General features: G+C 28.3%; 4 protein-coding genes across 6 annotated transcripts; all 4 read right to left on the minus strand.

Annotated features, from left to right (window-relative positions):
- Positions 1 to 952: 952 nt before the first annotated feature.
- On the minus strand, positions 953 to 2067 carry LOC109797912 (uncharacterized). Its single transcript, XM_020358075.2, has 2 exons — positions 1882 to 2067; positions 953 to 1682 (listed from the first exon to the last, which is right to left on the minus strand). Exons 1-2 carry the CDS (start codon positions 1982 to 1984, stop codon positions 1048 to 1050), a joined length of 738 nt encoding a protein of 245 aa, XP_020213664.1. The 5' UTR covers positions 1985 to 2067; the 3' UTR covers positions 953 to 1047.
- Positions 2068 to 4739: 2672 nt separating this feature from the next.
- On the minus strand, positions 4740 to 6195 carry LOC109798010 (uncharacterized). Its single transcript, XM_020358198.3, has 2 exons — positions 6028 to 6195; positions 4740 to 5675 (listed from the first exon to the last, which is right to left on the minus strand). Exons 1-2 carry the CDS (start codon positions 6125 to 6127, stop codon positions 4930 to 4932), a joined length of 846 nt encoding a protein of 281 aa, XP_020213787.1. The 5' UTR covers positions 6128 to 6195; the 3' UTR covers positions 4740 to 4929.
- Positions 6196 to 8199: 2004 nt separating this feature from the next.
- LOC109797887 (uncharacterized) lies at positions 8200 to 10172 on the minus strand. The gene is made up of 3 exons (XM_083063962.1): positions 9901 to 10172; positions 9108 to 9460; positions 8200 to 8768 (listed from the first exon to the last, which is right to left on the minus strand). Exons 1-3 carry the CDS (start codon positions 10019 to 10021, stop codon positions 8313 to 8315), a joined length of 930 nt encoding a protein of 309 aa, XP_082920088.1. The 5' UTR covers positions 10022 to 10172; the 3' UTR covers positions 8200 to 8312.
- Positions 10173 to 13635: 3463 nt separating this feature from the next.
- Positions 13636 to 17493, minus strand: LOC114915837 (uncharacterized). Of its 3 annotated transcripts, XM_083063764.1 has the most exons (9): positions 16439 to 17493; positions 16206 to 16295; positions 15912 to 16069; positions 15696 to 15797; positions 15208 to 15609; positions 15019 to 15120; positions 14326 to 14478; positions 14175 to 14244; positions 13636 to 14060 (listed from the first exon to the last, which is right to left on the minus strand). In XM_083063764.1, exons 5-9 carry the CDS (start codon positions 15604 to 15606, stop codon positions 13915 to 13917), a joined length of 870 nt encoding a protein of 289 aa, XP_082919890.1. In that variant the 5' UTR covers positions 15607 to 15609; positions 15696 to 15797; positions 15912 to 16069; positions 16206 to 16295; positions 16439 to 17493; the 3' UTR covers positions 13636 to 13914. The 3 variants fall into 3 exon arrangements, with proteins under 3 accessions (XP_082919890.1, XP_029126866.2, XP_082919889.1); XM_029271033.2 differs by lacking the exon at positions 16206 to 16295 and having other exon boundaries at positions 15696 to 16069; XM_083063763.1 differs by lacking the exons at positions 16206 to 16295; positions 16439 to 17493 and adding an exon at positions 16296 to 16417 and having other exon boundaries at positions 15696 to 16069.
- Between the last annotated feature and the right edge of the window lie 2205 nt (positions 17494 to 19698).

The raw sequence follows: 19698 nt of genomic DNA on the forward strand, positions 1-19698 counted from the left end.
TATTTGTTATCAATTAAAACTATAAAGTCGAATCGATTTTTCATCAACAATATTCGTGATTAAAAGATATTGTATGATGCAAAGACACGGAAAATAATGCATGTTTGCTCATTTGCTAGATAATTATTTTTTAGTTTAAATTTGATGCATTGATATTGTTAAAAAACATAAGCTATCTTCTTGAATCAAGTCAGTTTGTAAAGTTGCAACACATTAATTATTAATGCATGGGTTTGATTTCCACTAATGAGTTTTGCCTTTCTCAATCCACTATCTCATACCCTTTTTATTTAAAGTCTTGCTACTAGCCCACTTCCGAGTTTTCTCTTGGATTGAAATAAAATGTATTAATGAGCATGGTTGTTTATTATTTTTTTAAAAAGCAAATTTTAGAGATGTTTAAGAATTGTTTTTAATAATCTGAAGCAGAAAAGAAACATAAAACTAATTGCTTCTCAAATAAAGCAGCTGTTAGAGAGATGAAGTTTTAAAAAATTATTGGCGTCCAAAAAAAAGTTTTAAAAATTACACTTTGTAAGCGTAAACAAATACAAATCAGCTTCTGTATATGTAAAAATCTCTTAAAAATAGATTACTTGTTTTAAAACCATAATTTAAGCATAAACAAACGGGTTCAATATCTAATGATGCGTTGACACGTAAAATAAAAATGAGAGGTGATGTTAAATTCGTTAATGATTTGGTAACATGTTAAATTTAACAAAGTAAATTTTTATTGAATGAATTTTTATTTTATTTTTGATATAGTAAATGTTTTTCCCTTGCATCTTCTACTCAAATCTTTAGTGATAGATTTTAAGAAGGCAATCCACGGGAAAATATACTGCAGAATTTGTCAAATTTAATTGTAGATATGTATAATAAGAAATACAATGCAACAGAAACAATTACAATGAACTCAAATATAGTTTTCAGTTCAGAACTCTGAAAGTATTAAACTTTGACTTTATTCTTTTATTGAAATTATGCATTTACACGCAAATTAACAGTGTTCTCTTTACGTGTACTAGTACCCCAGGAAGAAAATCACAGCTCTAGGAAATATGGTTCTTCAGGTTCAGAGGATGATGTGAATGCATTTCTTGCATAAAGGCCAACATATCCCACAAGGGCCACAACCAATAAGACCAGCATCACCGATTTCGCCAACTTCTTCCACTTGTTCTTCCCTACATTCGAATCTTGATTACCAACCTGATTAGGCCCAAAACTGTGGGTAAAATCTACTAGCCTAGTTTTGGTTCTCGAAACAAGCCTATTTTTAGGAGCTTTAGATGTTTCTGCTTCTTTTGTCTCGCTTGAGCCATTAGTCTTGGCTTCCTGAGGCACGTTGTCTTTGCTATCTGTTGTTTCAGTTTTGCCTTGCTCTTGTTTTGGGTCAGATAGTTCACCATTGGTCTTTTCTTTTGGGCCATCTTCTTGGGTACCCTTTTTCTGCTCAACCTTTTGTGGCGTTTCCCGGGGCTGACTCAGTTTGCCAAATTTGATTGATAGCTTGGCACCCTCAAACTTGGCAGTCACGTTGTCGGTGTCATAATCAGAAAGAATGGGCAATTCTAAGTTAAAACGACGCCATCTGTTCTCAGTTATCAATCGTTCACCCATTAGCCTTAGGGTAGACTTTGAGGTCACTTGAACCTTCATTTGATCCCTTCTAAAACCTGTGATATTAGGATTATTATATTTTATGAAAAAAGGTGATGGGATTAATTCATTGCAATTAGGATTCATTTCTATATAAAAACCACATTGAAGATGAACGTTACCTATAAATATAAACTATTGCTTTTATTATAACAATGAGCTGATATGATTATTCCACTAGGTTAGTTTTGAAAAGCTGAAAAAGCATTTACCTACCTGGTAGCAAAACATTGACAAGCCTTTGATCTCTATCCCATTCATAAAATGGTTCAAAGTCTTCATAGACACGATCAGATGATGATTGTATCCTTGAACCCATTTTAACCTTAATTTGTTTCTCTTTGGCTTTTGCGTTCGATGTGTATTTGGCTCTTGGTGTTGGTATTGAATTGCTTCTAGTGCTTCTTTTATATACCCATAGTTGATGAGAGACAATTAGGACCAAGTTGCACGCAAATTGTTTGCTTTCTTTTCGTAGGTGCAAACATTATTAGATTGTCTGACACAAGAAAAATAATATGCTTTAGTACTGAGAGGAGGTGACCTCATTCCTTGGTGATGCCAAAGCCTAAAAGCAATATTTTGTTCCCATTGCAAATCTTTAACCGACATAATATATCTTTTTTCCATCGCAAGATATACTACCTTCTTACGTGTTTTTTAATTCCCACGTGTAAATCGCCTCTCCATGTCTTACAACTTTAACTTAAGAAGATTTAATTCACTACTATTTAAGCTAATATACTTTAATAGTGTATTTGGTAAGGTGTTTAAGGAATTTACAAATTCTTTCAATTAGTTTATAATTTTTTTTATACTACTTAAAAAATTAAATTCAAATTAAAACTTAAACTGTTAATTATATTATTTAATAAAAAAAACATTTATTTTTTTTTTGGTAAGCTTAGGTATCTTCAAACTGAAAATTAAAAACTAATTATTTAAAGTACTGAAATCTATTTGAAAAGTTAACTTCTCTTGACGGTTTTTTAATACACAAAGAATAAAATTCTTGATTTTATGTTTAAGAGACAATATTATTTACCTATTATAGTACACTTTATTAATTATTTATATTATAATAAGATATTTAATTATTTCAATAACTAAAATACAATAACTAAATGTAAGAGACATTTTCCCTATTTCGAATCACATTTGGGATGAAATTTGTTATATATAGGACCAAACTTTTTTTCTAAAACAAACAATGAAAATTGAGAATTTCTGACATGCTTCTTTCCTTATTTGCTTTCCTCTATTTTTATCCAAAGAAACAAAGAATTAGTGTTTGAAGAGATGTAAATTGAATAGGACATACTTTTTTTCATTAATGGTATTTGGATATAATTTGTTTACATCATTAATCCTATATCATTTTATGTTTTTATTTATTTATTTTATCATCAGTTATCAGTTTATGTTTTTAAGTAATAAAACAAGAATACATTTTAAAAATAAATAAAGTGTCAGGAATTTTAATGCGAAAATATTAATTTATTTTAGTTTTTCATCTTTCTAGTACTTTTTGATAGAGGAAAAAAATGTATGCCGGAAAGTATATAGTTATCTTGTTTATCATATATCCAAATAGAAAGTAATGTAAAATGCTCTAATAAAAGGATGAGTAAGTATTGTTTTTCTTATAAATTGACTAGACTTAAATTTTGTTGTGTCTGTGTTATTGACTAACTTTGCTAATGTTTTAGGTATACATATGATATAGGTTATAAACTAAAAAAATTATGCATATTCCCACATACGCACAAAGTAAAGAACAATTTCTTTTTATCACAATCGCATCCTTTTATTTCCCTTAACTTTTGTATTTGTTACCACGACTCACATATTTCTTTTATTCTGAAGCGTTACCATTTACTTCACTATGTCCATTATTGCCTTTTTTGTAATACCAAAACATTTATATATATATATATATATATATATAATATGAAGAGAGATCTGTTTACTCAGGATTAAGTCTACTTAAATTTATTCTGTTTAATAACTTATGTTCTACATCAAATTTCAACGATCCAACCATTTAATTTAAAGTTCTTAATGCATAAATCAAATATGCAAATTTTTAAAAAAATTTAAAATTATTTAATACTTTGTTTCATTAATTTAAATTAATGTATAAAAGATTTTATAATTATCCATTAATTTGAATTAATAAAATAAAGTATTAAATGATTTTCAAATTTTTTAAAAATTTACAGACTTAATCTATAAATTAAGAACTTTAAATTCAATAGTTTGATGATTCAAATTTGATGTAGAATATAAGTTATTGAATGAAGTAAGTCTAAACTTACTCCTGAAATAAATGAATCCCTCCTATATATATATATATATATATATATTTATTAATCTTAACGCAACTGATTATTCCGAACACGTACTATAATTTGTGCATACTAATTGTTCGTAAATTTCAATGGGGACTCTCATCTGCATCATTCTTCATAAATTGCAGTATAAGGACATTTTTTTGTAGTGAATATTTATATACAATTTTATGATGGCTTTGTAAATATATATAAAGAAATCACATCAAAATTAGCCAAAAACACGCAGAAGCTACAAATATTAACGTGATGAGAAATTCAAGCATATATAGGGATTAGGGATTTACTGCCCCTACTTTTCATACGGGATATATAATACAAGATAATCTTCCTATTATACTTATGCTTCTAATTAATTTGTCACGTGTTTTTTAATTGAACAACCTTTTGTTAATTTCTTGTGATCTATAAGAAATATATATTTAGTAGTAGTTAGTATTTAGTGCGTACTATCTATTAATTGATGCTTACTTAAAAGTATATTTATTAGTAGTAAGTATTATCTGTTTCATGTGACCAAAGCACTATAACATATACATAAATTAAAAGGAATTTGTCACTTATGAATTGCAATCATAGAAATTGACTTGCATGCATTGCTCGAACCGCACGCACACAATAAGAGTATCGATTATTGTTTTGAAACCTAAGTCCAGTGAACTTGTAAGACTCAAATCCTTGCATCTGTTAAGGCTATAAATTGCACTAAGTAGAGTTGAAATGTTACTTAAGAATTAAACAATTCTTATTCAAGTAATTCATTATTTTTTTTCAAAAAAAGAAAGAAAGTGAATTACATAGGGAAAACTGGTCATTTTGAATACAATTATTCAATAAGACCAGTTAATTATTTTTACTCCTTTATTGAACTCAATCATGCGTTTACAAGCATGAATTAATACGCATGTATAAATTAAAATTCATCGAATTGATTTGTTCCTCCCTGAGATGATGACCTGAATGCATTTTTGACATACAACCCTAACACCATAACCAATAAGATGGCCACAACAATGTTCATCCATATCTTTGGCCTCTTAATTAGCTTTGCACACTTACCAACACAAAACCCTTTTTTAACACCACCCTGGTGATCTTGATCTGCTGATCTCAAACTCACAGTGAAATCCAAAACCCTAGTTTTCAGCCTCTGAGTTATCTTTTGCTTTGCCCTTTCTAAATCCTTTGTGGTTGTTCCTTCTTGTGCTGTCTCTGAGACCTTCTTTTGAGCAACTTCTTTAGGTGCCACTTTTTCTTCTGCTTTGTGATTCTTTTCTTTGTCATCACTAATTGTCTCATTCTCTTTCTCTGCTGACTCTTTTTTGTTCTCTTCTTTTCCATGACTAGTTGGTTCTTTCTCTTTCTGTGGTGGTAACTCTTTCTTATCAACCTCATCATCTTGTTGTGCTGCTTCTTTCTCTTTCTGTGGCGTTGGAATTTGCTGTGGCTGAGGCTTAGCAGGAGTTATCAGCTTGGGAAACTTGATGCTTAGGACACCACCCTCAAACTTAGCATTAACATCATTGGTGTCACAATATGGGGGAATCGAAAATTCTTTAGAGAAACGACGCCGCTTGTTCTCGAAAATCTGTCGTTCACCATTGATCCTAAGCACAGGAGTTGAGGTCACTTGAACCCTCAACTGTTCCTTTGTGAAACCTGTGCATGTTCAAAGTATATACATAGAATAACATGTAAAAATTTATGAATGTACGAATTAGGTCTTTGACACATAGTTGAGGCTTAGGGTTTAATATAAAATATTCTTATATAAGAATGGAATAGATTATATATATTAATATTTAATCTTTCTATGGGGATTAATAAAAGTATTAATTAATAAGTTGTTAATTTAAATGAAATTAAAATTTATTTTTTTAGGTAAGATTTTTGTTTTGAATCTTATCGATAAAAAAAATGTAATTAAAAAAAAAATATCTAAAATTCTGAAAGAAATTATTAGTCATTAACTAACCTGATTATCAAAAGAAAGTAGGATAAAAGAAGTTACCTGGCAGCATTACAGTGAGCGTGGCACTTGTTTCGTCTTCAGACCATTCAAAAAAGGGATCAAAATCTTGGTAAACATGATTAGCTACTGTTCGTTCCATAGTTGCTTTTAATTGTTGTTCTTGATCTTTTGCTTTTGGCTCTTTTGTTGGAGAATGAAAGCTATGGCAGTGTGCTTTTATATGCACATTGATGGGAGATTAAATTATTTAATTTATATATGCATTTTTGCACGCAAATTCTAGTTCCTGTAATTTCTCTTTTGCTTTATTACTTTCTTTTCGTGCAAACATTGTGTCTCTCTGTTACTAGGGCACTGATGCACGGAAAATTATATGCCTTGGCCTCATAGAGGAGGTCACCTTGTGTTTTGGCGATGCTAAAACCTCCAAGGGATTCTGATCGTAAATATTTTTTTAATTGGACAAAGTTAAGGATTTTGTTTTATTCACTTGTAAAGATTTGGAAAATACTATATGAAGCAACCAACTTCAAAAGAATCGTTATATGTTATTGCCTTGGGTCATTATTATAATTAAGAAATTTTTAATCGAATCACACAAATCAATATAAATAATTATGTTAGTTAATTTTATTGTATTTATAAATAAAATATTTTATCTTTCTTATTAATCATTAAATTTTTTATGAGATAAAAATATAGACAAAACTTAGATACATTAAATTTTTGCAAACACTTTTAATTAAATCACATATTAATATCATCTAAAAAAATCACATTTAATATAAATAGTTATTTTAATTTTATTATATTTATAAAATAAAATCAAGATGTATTAATTTTACTATTCTTTCTTATTATTAATTTTTCTTGAGAGTTGAAAATATAGACAAATAGCTAAAATATGTACCATAGGTACTATTTATTAGTTTTACCTTAATAATAAATATTTAATGCATATTTCAATAATGTTCATTTACGTATATCAAGTAGAATTCCAATTTTAATTAGAGAACAATAATAACAATACTTAAGTTTTGTTGTCAAAATATTACTCCCTCCATTCTGTGTAGCTATTTTACATGAACAAATAAAAATTAATAATTAAATAAAATAAATAATAATTTTACAAGATTAATCTTATAATAAATCATAAGACATATAATACCCCCCTTTTAAAAAAAATATATTATGAAGGATGTAAATAGAAAAAAAAAAGTCATTAATACTGCATAGAGAAGGTAACATGATGTTTATTTTGAATTTTTTAAAAATATATGACACTTATCATGGGATAGATGTACTACATAAAAGCTTATGCATCAATATTAATGAAATTGATAAGTTTAAAAGGTGAGAAATCATTTATTTATCAAAAAATTTTCACATTATTTAATTACAAGAAATATATATATCCTCACGGTTATTAATAAGAACAAAAAATATACAATAAAATTAATATTTTATAAAAACTGAAAACACTTTTTATAAAAATAATTATTTCTTTCTAAATTATACCTTATAATAAGGACTAAGAAAGTTTTTCTATAAAAGTTAATAAATTAAGGAGATCACAAATGCATGCATCAGTTAATTATATTGATTTTCTACTAGGATTTCATATTAAAAAAGACTGTTTAAGAAAGAGTGATAATACTATTTAATTAATTAATACTCAATAAAAATTGCATATATACCGTTTTTTCTTAACTTTTAGAATGCTACTTATTAAACACATTATCACTCGATAAGAATCATGACGTCCAAAATTATAACCATAATTACGAAGGCCACATTTAAACATTAAAATTTAAATTATTATATGATTTTTTTATTTTACAAGTATTTCTATTCTTTATTAATCCAAAACATCCAAATTTCCAGTCCCGACAAAAGGAGATTCGCTCCAAAGTCCAAACCATAAATATGTTTTAGCTTGTCAGTCACGTCAAACGTTGACGATCAAGTAGAGTTGATATCTGAGTTACTAATTTACTATATAAACGCAATAAGTAATGCTATATAGTACGATTTTTTTTTTTTGACGAAACTAATACGAATCTAAGTGTTTAATATCATTGGATAAATATTAAATTTTAGAAAATAAAAACTAGACTTTGGCGGAAATCAATTCGCTATACTATTAATTAGCAATACATTTTTACGTGAAGTTAATTTCTTTCACGACTGTCATAAGCCATGAATAATCAATGATCGTAGAAAAACTAGTTATTTTCTTGATGAATTTATGCATGTATAGTTCGTACATTCAGATAAGGTCTTGTGGCATATTGACATAATAAAGATCCCATAAAATTAAGCAGTTAAAGTTCTTGATTTTTGGGTCCTCCAAAAGATGATTTGACTACATTCTTGATGTAGATTCCAATGAGCAACACAAGACAGATGAGGACCACAAAGTGTGCCATTTTATTTTGCTTCTTAACCTCCTCAACCAAACCAGAAATCATCTGCACTCTTTCCTTCATCTTGGCCACACTTCGCTTAAACAACCCTTCATCAGGACCTCCACTTCCCATCATCTCATTGCCATGATCATCATCATTTTCTTCTGCTTTGCCCTTCTCCTTCTGTGACAACTTTCTTTCCAAATCTTCATGACCTGATTCCTTCTCTTCCTCAACTCTTTCTGTGGCTCCATGCATTTTCTCCTCATCAGCTTCAGAACTTTTGCTTTTGGCTTCAGGTTCTTCTTTCTTCTCCTCCTTCTCTGGCTTCTTCTGAGAATCTTCCTCTTCTGCTCCCACCTTTTGTTCTTCCTGTTAAGAATCTCTATAAATATCTTTTGTTTATAAAAAATAATTTAAACTTTTAAAAATATATAATTTATATATTAAATATAGACATAATTTAAATAGAATTCATAAATAAAAATATAACAAGCTCTTTTTAAAAAAAATTAAATATATTTTAAGTCTTTACATTTTTTTTCCAATTTTTATTTTTAATTCTTGAACTCTTTTTTTTTTATTAACATTTTAATCTTTAGCGACAAAATTTTTTTAGAAAATAAAACTAAATAAATTTTTTTTTGAGATTAAAACAAAAAATTGACAAAAATTTAAAGACAAAGTATATTTAAATTTTTAAAACATTACCTTTTGGAGTGGTGGTGGTTGTGGCTCAGTTTTTGGTTCTGCAGTTTTATCCTCTTTTTGATCAGTAGGTTCTTGATCTTGATCTGGTTTGTTATCATCAGTTGTCGGTGGTGGTTGTTGATCAGGCTTTGAAGGTTCTTCTTGTTTTGATGTTGAATCGATTATTTTTGGAATCTTTACATACAGCATCCCAGCTTCAAACTTGGCAGTAATCCCACTGGTGTCATGATATGCTTGAAGATCCTCTTCCTTGTTAAATCGACGCGATTTGTTCTCACTGATCTTTCTTTCTCCACTCAATTTTAGGACACGCTTGGAGGATACTTGAACCTTCAGTTGCTCCTTTCTAAACCCTGTCATATCAAAGTATACAAATACATATATAGTACCTTTTACCATACGTCTAACAAATTTTTACAATCCGACATTTTTCCTTTCTTTTTGCATGTGGTCATGCATGCATGTATGTTACACACCATTGAAAAAGAGTCGTTTCTTGTGTATATAGTTTCCTTTTCTTTATGTAAATAGTTCTTATGCAGTGAGAGATTAAGCACTGTTCATCATAAATTATTTCCAATAATGAATAGGGTGAACTGTATAATAAAATGAAAAGGGTTATTTAAATTTCTTTAAATCCAAAGGAGTTCTTAAGTAATTAATCACTAGTCCCAAATATATTGCATGTTACCATTATTCTTTTAAGTTTTCTTTGTTAATTTTTCAAATGAAGCTATGTAATTACTTTTATACAATATAAGAAAAAGGCATGCATAAAGAAAATGAAGTGAACCTGGAAGCATAAGAATTAGCGTGTCACTTTCTTTCTTACGATCCCAGTCAGAGGGAGGAACAAAATTTTCAAAGAAAGGGTCTGTTGGTGGTTGAACATTTGTCTTTTCATCCAACGACATTATTGCACCTTCTTTCGATCTACTTTGTTTCTTTTGTGTTCAGTAGTACTGTATGTATGTATATATATATCTTCGTCTCTTGGAGAATGAAAGTAATCTGATGCATATTATGTTAGTTATATACACATATCCATGGCTAGCTGTGTTTTCTTCCAACGTAGTTCTTCCTTTTCGTGCAATCATTGATTTAATTTAACTGTGTAAAGGACTTCCTCGGTTGTCCTGTGCAAGAGAAAGAGAAAATAACACTCTCTAAAGAATACTTTACTTGTAGGCTAGGCAACAAGAGCTTCTTTCTCTATTTCTTCCCCAAAACACACATGTAATCAAATTCTTTATTATGAAAATTAAGATAAGCACTTCAGATTGTTGCTTGCTGAGGGTTTGCATTATTCTTTTATATATTGTCTTAAAAAACACTCATAGATAACAAATTGTAAACTCTAAACTTAGTCAGGTATTTAATTCTAATAATATAAATGCCTTTAATCTCTCAAATTTTGGGTAAGTTTTTTTTTGTTCCCAAAACTTAAGAAATATTTTTTAGTAACTAAAAAGAGCAGAGTTGTGCAGCAAAAATTGATATGCTTTCAATAAAAATAATATTAATAAGCAAAATTTGTGTAGTACGTTGTGTAGAATACAAACAAATTATTTTTGAAATTAAAATGAATAAAAAATATCAAAATATAAAATTTATTTTAAATTTAAGAAATTTAAAATATATTTAATCTTTAATTTTTTTCATACTTAATATTATGCTCCCTTCACATACTATTTATCTCTTTACATGGGTCTCTTAAGTTTTGATATTTTCTCCTCATAACAATTTTTATATTTGTTCTTTAGTGAGTACGACATTGAATGGATAATTATTGATGCTTTTTAAAATTGAATTAATTATCAAATAGATTAAGATATTAATTTAAAATTTAATAATTTAATTATGATTAAATTGATATTAATAAAATAATATTTAAATAATATATAAAATAATATTATAAATATAATATTATAATTTTAAAAATTAAAATTAAAATAAAAAACATCATATTATATATATATATATATATATATATCAATTTTTAAAATACACGTAAAAATCTAAATATAATATTTAACTTTAAATTTTAATAAAATATAATAATATATATTAACAATTTTACATTAAAAAAAACACACATAAAACATCTTTATTACGTTATTATAAGTAAAATAAATGATAAAAATATTTGAAGTTAAATGTGTGAGACATTAACAATTAGAGTGTATAAATAGTTTCGAGTAGTTATTCATATAATGTTTAGTTGAAAAGGAATGAATGTGAGATTTTTTTTATATAAATTTTTCTTGTTAGGTTTAGTTTTTAGGGGGGAGGGAAGGGAAGAGGAGGGGAATGAAAGGGAGCAAAATCTCTCCTCATCTAATTTTAGCTCCCTTCCAATATTTGTAGGGATTTAGAGGAGAGGGGGGGGGGGGGAGGATATAAAGGTAATTTGGTTTTAAAAATATTTTCATTTTCTTGTGAATCAAACAAGAAAAAAGCTACCTCTTTTCCCATTTTCTCAACCAAACAAAATTTCTAACTCCCCCCTTATCTCCTATCTTCTCCGTTAAAACCTCTCTTCTCTTTTGAACCAAACATATCCTTAGAGAGTGTGAGAAGTTTGAAAAATAAAATTTAGGGAGAAATAAAGATTTAAAACAAAATATAAAAGTATGGGAGAGAAATAATGTTTTGAAAATTAAGTAAAATAGTCAACAAAATATATACCCAAAAAATAATATCACATTTATTAATACTACTAGAATAAAAAAATCAATGCCTTTATGCATTTTTTAAAAAAAAATAAATGATTAAAATAATTGAAGTTGAATATGTGTAGGTGGTTAACAATTAGAAAGTGTAAGTGATTTTAAGTTGAATTGAATTTAGTGTCTTCCTTAGGGAAAGATTTTTTTCCCGAGTCACTGGATAAAAAATCAACCACCACTAATTCAGGGATGATCCCAACACATTTACACAGTGATATATCTAAAAAAATTTGTTAAATAGAGATAATAAAATAATTTATAATGTAGAAAACCTTTGTAAATGTATTAAAATATTTATAAAATGAACAATGACATAATATAGAAAGAATGGTAAACACCGCTCAAGATTTAGTAAAAATTATAGCAAACTTAATACACCAAGAATTTATTGGTTATAATATGTTTGAAAATAAAAAAAGAGTAAATAATTTTTTTACATGAAAAGGAAAATCACATTTAAATAAAATTCAAATATGTGATATATGTGTAAATAGATAATTTAATTTGCAATTATAAAAATACTATTATCAACTAAATAATCAAACTAAAGAAATTTATAAAGTACTATTCATTTGATAAATTGTCATACCCATTAAATACTGAAATTAGAAAAAATTGAAAACAAAAATCTATGGAAATTGCTAATACACTAGGAGGGATTATTCAAATATTTTATTCTACTTTAAGAGAACAATGTCTAAAGAGAGAAATAATTAGAAAACTAAATAAAGGAACCAATGTAATTTGTTGCAAAATATCAGACATAGAAATTCCAGGAAAATATGGTTGTAAAAAAAACCAGAGTAAAAATAAGTTTTTGTAGAAGAAAACCTAGATTAAGAAAAGTTTATCCAAAAAAGAAAGCTTATAAGAATGTAAAAAAGAAATATTTTTGGAATAAAAAACAAATAAGAGATTAAAACTTAAATATATTAAAAAATTATCAAAATTAAGTTATTTGATTATATAGTGAATAGTAATGATTATTCATATCAAATAAAAATCATAATAGAAAGAAAAAGGATAATAATAGAAAAATGTCGAGCTACTGTAAAAAGAAATAAAATCGACTATGAAATAGAGAAACTAAGATATTCTAATGAAATTCAGCATTAGAACAAAATGAAGCAAAAACAAAAATAAAAAATTATTAGAATTAAGTCATCTAATTATATAATGGATAATATTAAAAAATAAACCAAATCGCATAGAAGACAGATAAATAGATTAAATAATTTAGAAGAATATTGGAAACAATTTAATACAAATCGTGCAAATTTTTTATAGAAGATATTAAGAATATAGAAAAACATCATACATCATACAGAAAAATTATTAAAGACACCAAATTGAAGATGATTGATAATCTGCCTATTAGATTAACAATAATAATATAATTAATAATTTTGGAAATTATATTTTCGGAAGAATTTTCATAACAAGCCATTCGGAAGCTGCAGCATACACTACACCAAAGTTGAGTTTTTGTGGCAATTATTTTATCTTTTAGGGGCTATATAAATGATCATTATTATTTTTACCAGCAATTATATAATGGCTGGTGTATCCAAAGTCGCTAATTCTATTACCGGCAATTATATTAAATGCTGATAAAAATTCACTTAATTGTTGGAAAAACTTAAATTTTTTAGTGACAATTCTAGTGGCTATTTTAAAGGCCATAAAAATTATTTTATAAAAGTGTTTCCTTCCCACTCCTTTTGCGGCTTTTATTTATTGCCAATGAAACCTTAAATCATTTTCTTTTCTAGATTGGCATGCAGGAGGCAGTTGACAAAGTGAGCCATATCAGATTCACATACATGTACTTCACAATTATATCAATCATAGGCAAGACAATATATAGCTGATGGTAAACTTCAAGTTGTGACATTATCTGTATTACAACTATCGATCATTCATTCAAAACCAATCAGCTGATATAACCAAAATACTATTATTCACTATAAGTACAGCAGTATAACAAGGGACTCGAAAAAAAAAAGGAGGAAAAGAGAAACACAAATGCATTTTCCAACTTCTACAATATTTAAGAGCCTCATCATTATAAGAAAGATTTATCCAATGAAGTAATCCTCCAACATTTGCCTATCAAACAAAGTCTTTGCCGCTAGTTTTCGAGCATCTTCATCATTATTTTTCCTAAGAAGCTTTAGCAAGGAAGTGATGTCACCATCTTTAGTCATACTCTTTTGATTTGTCTCTGCTTATTAAAAAAGACAAAACTCATTATTAAATATAACAATAATCATGTATACATTTATCAACTTTTCATTTACAAAAACAACTTAGGATATTGTCTTTTAATGAGTAATACCTATTGGCTGAATTCCATCATCAACACAATCTATATTTTTCTTCTCTTCACAGGTTCTAGGGTCCACATTCTTAAAAATTTACACAAACATATAGTGTTAATAACATAACCTTAAATATAAAATTTTCAAAGGAGAATAAAGTGAAAGAACCTTGAAAAGCTTTCCAAATCTTGCACACTTTGGAATGGTTGAAAACATCCTCTCATATGCATCTATAGTTGATGGAGAGCCACTTGAAGGAGTACCCAAATCAATTATCTTTTTAACAGGGGCATTTTTTTCAAAAGCTTTATCTAAATGGTTCTACATTCATATTAAACTTAATCAGGAGTTGCCTTAAACTTCAATCATATGAAAAATGTTGTAATTGAGCAAACTATAGAAACAACACTACACCTAATGTGGAATTCTAGTTAAAAAGACATAATTGCTAACATAATTTACAGGAAAATCAAGTTTATATTTACAGCAAAATTAAGCTCAAGAATCATGATAGCAATGAGGTGCAACTCATTTAGAGACATAATTTAAAAATATGAATCTGCAAACAACACTACCACTAAAGGTTTAGAAATATACAAAAATCTACGCATGAAGCAAAAGATAATGAATCTGCTAATGTTGAATTTACTGCTATTAATGTGAGACAACAATAAGTTGTAGATACAATGTTTTTAAATAATGCAGATTTATTTTTATAATTCACAATTTGAGTGATTAAATGAAGAAGTAAAATTGAAATGAAATGTGATAGAGAATGAAATAGTGGAGGTATAAGAAATAGGTCCAGAACACACAATGATACAGGTTCCAAAGTTTTAAACATAAGGAAATGGATCATACCTCACGCTTGATTGAACCACTTGCCTCAAACATATTACTATAAGGAGTTGAAATTTTTTCAACTTTATATTCCTGCTCAAAACCATTATTAATACCTAGGACCTGATAAAAAACCTAAGGTATTAGAAAATAAATTTAAATCTTAGAACCAAAATAAAATAAATAACACATTTACATTTATAATATTACATGTTCGAATGAACTCCCAAAGTTTAGAGCCAAAGGTAACTCTGTGGGAAAATGTTTATAAAACACTTGGGTCATGGAAGATAATTGCGATGCTAACTTATCTTGAATGTGTTTCATCAAATGCATCTCTTCATCTTGTTTTTCCTTTGACTTCTTTAACTCTCTCACCTCTTGCTCTAACTTTTGTATTATCCCATTAAATGTATTGCTACCAAGAATATTTCCAATGGAAGATTTACTGCCCCATAGCTGAGAAGGTGTTGGACCAAGTCCTAAGCAACGAACATAGCCACTCCTTTCTTCTCCCATCACTTGGGAATATACATCCCTTTTCCAAGCAACATTGCCAATAGGTTGTGTATTAGATGTTTCACCACTGTTCAACTTTTCTTGCATCATATCCTAAGTCAAACAAATTATAGCAACTCAAAATTGATACAAAAAATTTAGTGGTGTTATAAATATGTAAATTATTTAAAAAATCTTACCACTATTTTTGCAGATTCCTTATCCAATGTTTTTCCATCTTTACGTTTCTTATGAGTTAATATAAAAACTTCTGCCCTTGTAGGCTCTATCCCATCCTTGGCCTAATGAAGTTAACTTAATGTCAAATCCTAATTCTTGGCCTATCATTGGCTCTATCCTAATGAAGTATGGTGTGAAGTAATCTGTAAAAGATGAATGGGTAGGTTAAGAGGTACCAAGGCTACAAGGAAAAGGTATTAAATGTTGAGTAAGGCAATGGCATGGAAAGTGAGTTAGCCTCTAATCTCTATTCTTGGCCGCCACTGCTACGTAGTGCGATTACTATCCGTACGTCACTCCTGATTTATTCTCTACAAAATTTATCCCCTGGAAGCTGGAAATGCAGAGCCAAACCAACAATGAATAAAGGTAGAAAGAAAAATGAAGGTTTCCAATTTCGTGATATCTAATATGTCGGGAAAATAAAAATATTGAAGAATTAGAATTAGAAAAGTTAGAAAAATCAATACCATAGCTACTTCGAAGTGAATGATCTAGCATAACTAGAAATGAAGTGAATGATCTAACCAAAACTAGGAATAGATTATAGAAACCCTAACCTGAAAGCAGCGAACATTAAATCTTCAAAATGCATGCATTCGAAAACAGATCAAATGGAGCTATTAATATGAGAAAAGTTGATGACAAGAGAAATTGAAATTGATCGATCAATTTGAGAAAAGAAGTTAAGACTGTCATTTACCTTTGGTTGTGGCGAGAAGAGAAGTTATGGATGCGGAACCATGAGAAGAGTGAGAATATGAAACAACCTTTTAAAATGAAAAGTACAAAAGGTTAAAATTTAAGTAAATAAATAGATTAATTTTTTTAAAAAAATGATAAAAATAAAGTCATAAATTATGACTGACAAATATCAATATTGCCTTTACTTGACGTTTTACCAGCCTTTATTTATTAGCCATAATTACTTCTAATTGATTAATAAAATACCGACAATTAATTTATTGCCATCTATTAATTGTCGATAAAAATTAGTTTTGTAGTAGTGATATCTCTAGTGGGGAAAAGGGACTTGTACGGCCATGGCCCCCTACATTTTTTTTTTCCTTAAATGTACTAAGGCATCTTCAATGAAAGCAACTAAATTTAGTTGCTTCACGCATTGAAAAATGAAAAAAAAGTGATCACAGTGTGTCATGTTAGCATTAAACAACTCAAACATAAATTTATTCCAATGGTAAGAAATTTTAAGAAATTCAACTTTTAGAATTTTTTTCTAATTATTTATGAACCAAATTTAAATTTTTATTAAAAAGGATAATTGCACTACAATGAAAGAAAAAGGCAAAACACTTAATTTGGTCCCTTATAATAATTAATAGTTTCAATTTCGTCCCTCTATAATTTTTTGTTTCAATTTGGTCCCCAATAATTCAAAAAATGTCAATGTGGGACTTTCCGTCCAAATTTCACAAACGGTGTTAAATGTAGATGACGTGGATGCCACGTAAATACACAGGTGGTAAGGTCCCATACACTTATTTAATGCACCTGGAACGGCCATTCTCAAACTAGAACGACCCTTTCTGAACCCACTCATTGTGTGTTAATTTTGTATCTGAAATGAGTCGTTCCAGATGCAAATGTAACACACAACAAGTGCATCAGAGCGGGCCATTCTGGTTTCAGAATAGTCCATTCTTAAACGGGCCGTTCTAATTTAAGAACGGCCCGTTCCAGAACGCCAACCAAGATTTATATTTAAATTTAAGTGTTAAATTAAAGGAGCATTGACTGATGTTTAAATTAAGTGTTACATTTCAATAAAATGCAGCAATGTGGTTCAAAGATTGAAAACAAAAATTCATAACATAACAAATTTAAATATTAAAATATGCACCAGAATTGCCCATATAAATAATAAATTAGTTAGGCGTACTTTACTGTCTGAGCCGCTACGACCTAGAACAGTAGATGCAATAAACTTATGCATAATTCTAATGGCAGAGTGACGAAATGTAGATGAATTGCATTTACCAGCCTCCCATTGTCATGTATGGATTAAATGATCTTGGATTTTTTTCCCTGTGGTTTGAAATCCAAAGATACCATTGAATTCCTCCAAATTGAGACGATACTCTATACTAAAAAGTCTAAAGAAAATCAATCCTGGTTCACAATTTGCCCTGGTCAAAATTTCAATATGGAGAGAACTAAGAAAACAAGAATAATCCTTCTATCTAGAACGGCCCGTTTCGCTTGCATTCTTTGTGTGTTAATTTTGCATCTGGAACGACTTATTCTAGATGCAAAATTAACACACACAGAGTGCAAGCGGAACGGCCCGTTCTGGTTTCAGAACGGGTCGTTTCAGATCATTAAAGAAAGGGGTTGAGGAGGCATGCCACCTATGCATCTACGTGACTTCCATGTTATCACATTTAACACCATTTATGAAATTTGGACGGAAAGTCCCACATTGACATTTTTTAAATTATTGGGAACTAAATTGAAACAAAAAATTATAGAGGGATGAAATTGAAACTATTAATTATTATAAGGGACTAAGGGGGGTGTATTAGATTAGGATTTTAAAGGACTTCTTTAGTTAAAAAAAATCCTGCGGATTTTAAAAGACTTTGGAAGATTTTCATGACTTTTAAATTAGGATTTTAATGGATTCTGTGAGATTTTGTGGATTTTGTAGAATTTTCGTGGATTTTTTACATTTAATAAAATTTCAAAAAAAATTTCATACATTCAAATTTAAAAAGAGTTAAAGACAAAAATAATAAAAAAATAATAATGTCTAGATAAATAATAATAATAATAATAATTCTCCATAATATTTTATCCTCTTAAATAGCATTCACCCACATATCCATAGCTATACTAGTCCTCCAAGCATTAGGGTCTTTTCGCTCTTGCTCCTGGGTTTGAATAATAGGCTCAAAAGTATGATCTTCATTAACTGATAACATTGAAGATGAAGGTTCATCCACCGCTTCAATTGAAAATTCATCGGAACAACATTCTTTACGTAGAAAGTTATGTAGTGTTGCACATACTAACACAAATTCTACTTGTGTCTTAAATAAAAATGGAGGTGTTGACTTAAAAATTGTGAACTGATTTAAAAATATCAAATATTCTCTCGATCACATTCCTTAAAGATGCATGACGAAGATTGAACAATTCATTCTCATTTTCAGGGTCATTAAAATGGAGCTAAAAATTAGCGTCGATTAGGAAATCCACAATCCACCAAAAAATATTTACCTAATTACATATGCAATATATATAATATTAGTATAATAATAATAATAATAATTATTATTATTATTATTTAAAGAATAAGAATTTAGATATAGAGAATATATATATATATATATATATATATATATATATATATATATATATATATATATATATATAGGAGGGTTCAAACGACACCGGTGTAACTTTTACTAAGTGTTACACCGCCCAATAACTTTATATTAAATATAAATTTTGTAAATCCAACCGTTAGATTGAAAGTTCATATCTCTTAGATCATATATGTCAAATTTTGTTAAAATTGAACAACAACTTGAAGGTAATCAAAGTGTTCATATTTTAGTATATTTTGAAATGTATATATTACGTCAATTTTGTTTTACGAGAATGAAGTATCAAATCATCTTAGATTAATATAAAATTTGATATATATGATCTACGAGATATGAACTTTCAATCTAACGGTTGAATTTACAAACTTCACATTTAATATAAAGTTATTGAGCGGTGTAACACTTAGTTAAAGTTACATCGGTGTCGTTTGAACCATCCTCATATATATATATATATATATATATATATATTATTTTAGTTATATATTTTTAATGATATTTATAAATGTAAATTATTCTAACAAATATTTTAAAAATATTTTCTTTTTTAAAAAATAAGCTAATGAAAGCATAAATCTTAAATCCTAAAAAATTAGATACTGCAATGTCTTAT

The sequence above is a fragment of the Cajanus cajan genome, chromosome 9 (assembly GCF_000230855.2).
Source record: "Cajanus cajan strain Asha chromosome 9, NIPB_CcT2T_4, whole genome shotgun sequence".
Classification (NCBI taxonomy): domain Eukaryota; kingdom Viridiplantae; phylum Streptophyta; class Magnoliopsida; order Fabales; family Fabaceae; genus Cajanus; species Cajanus cajan.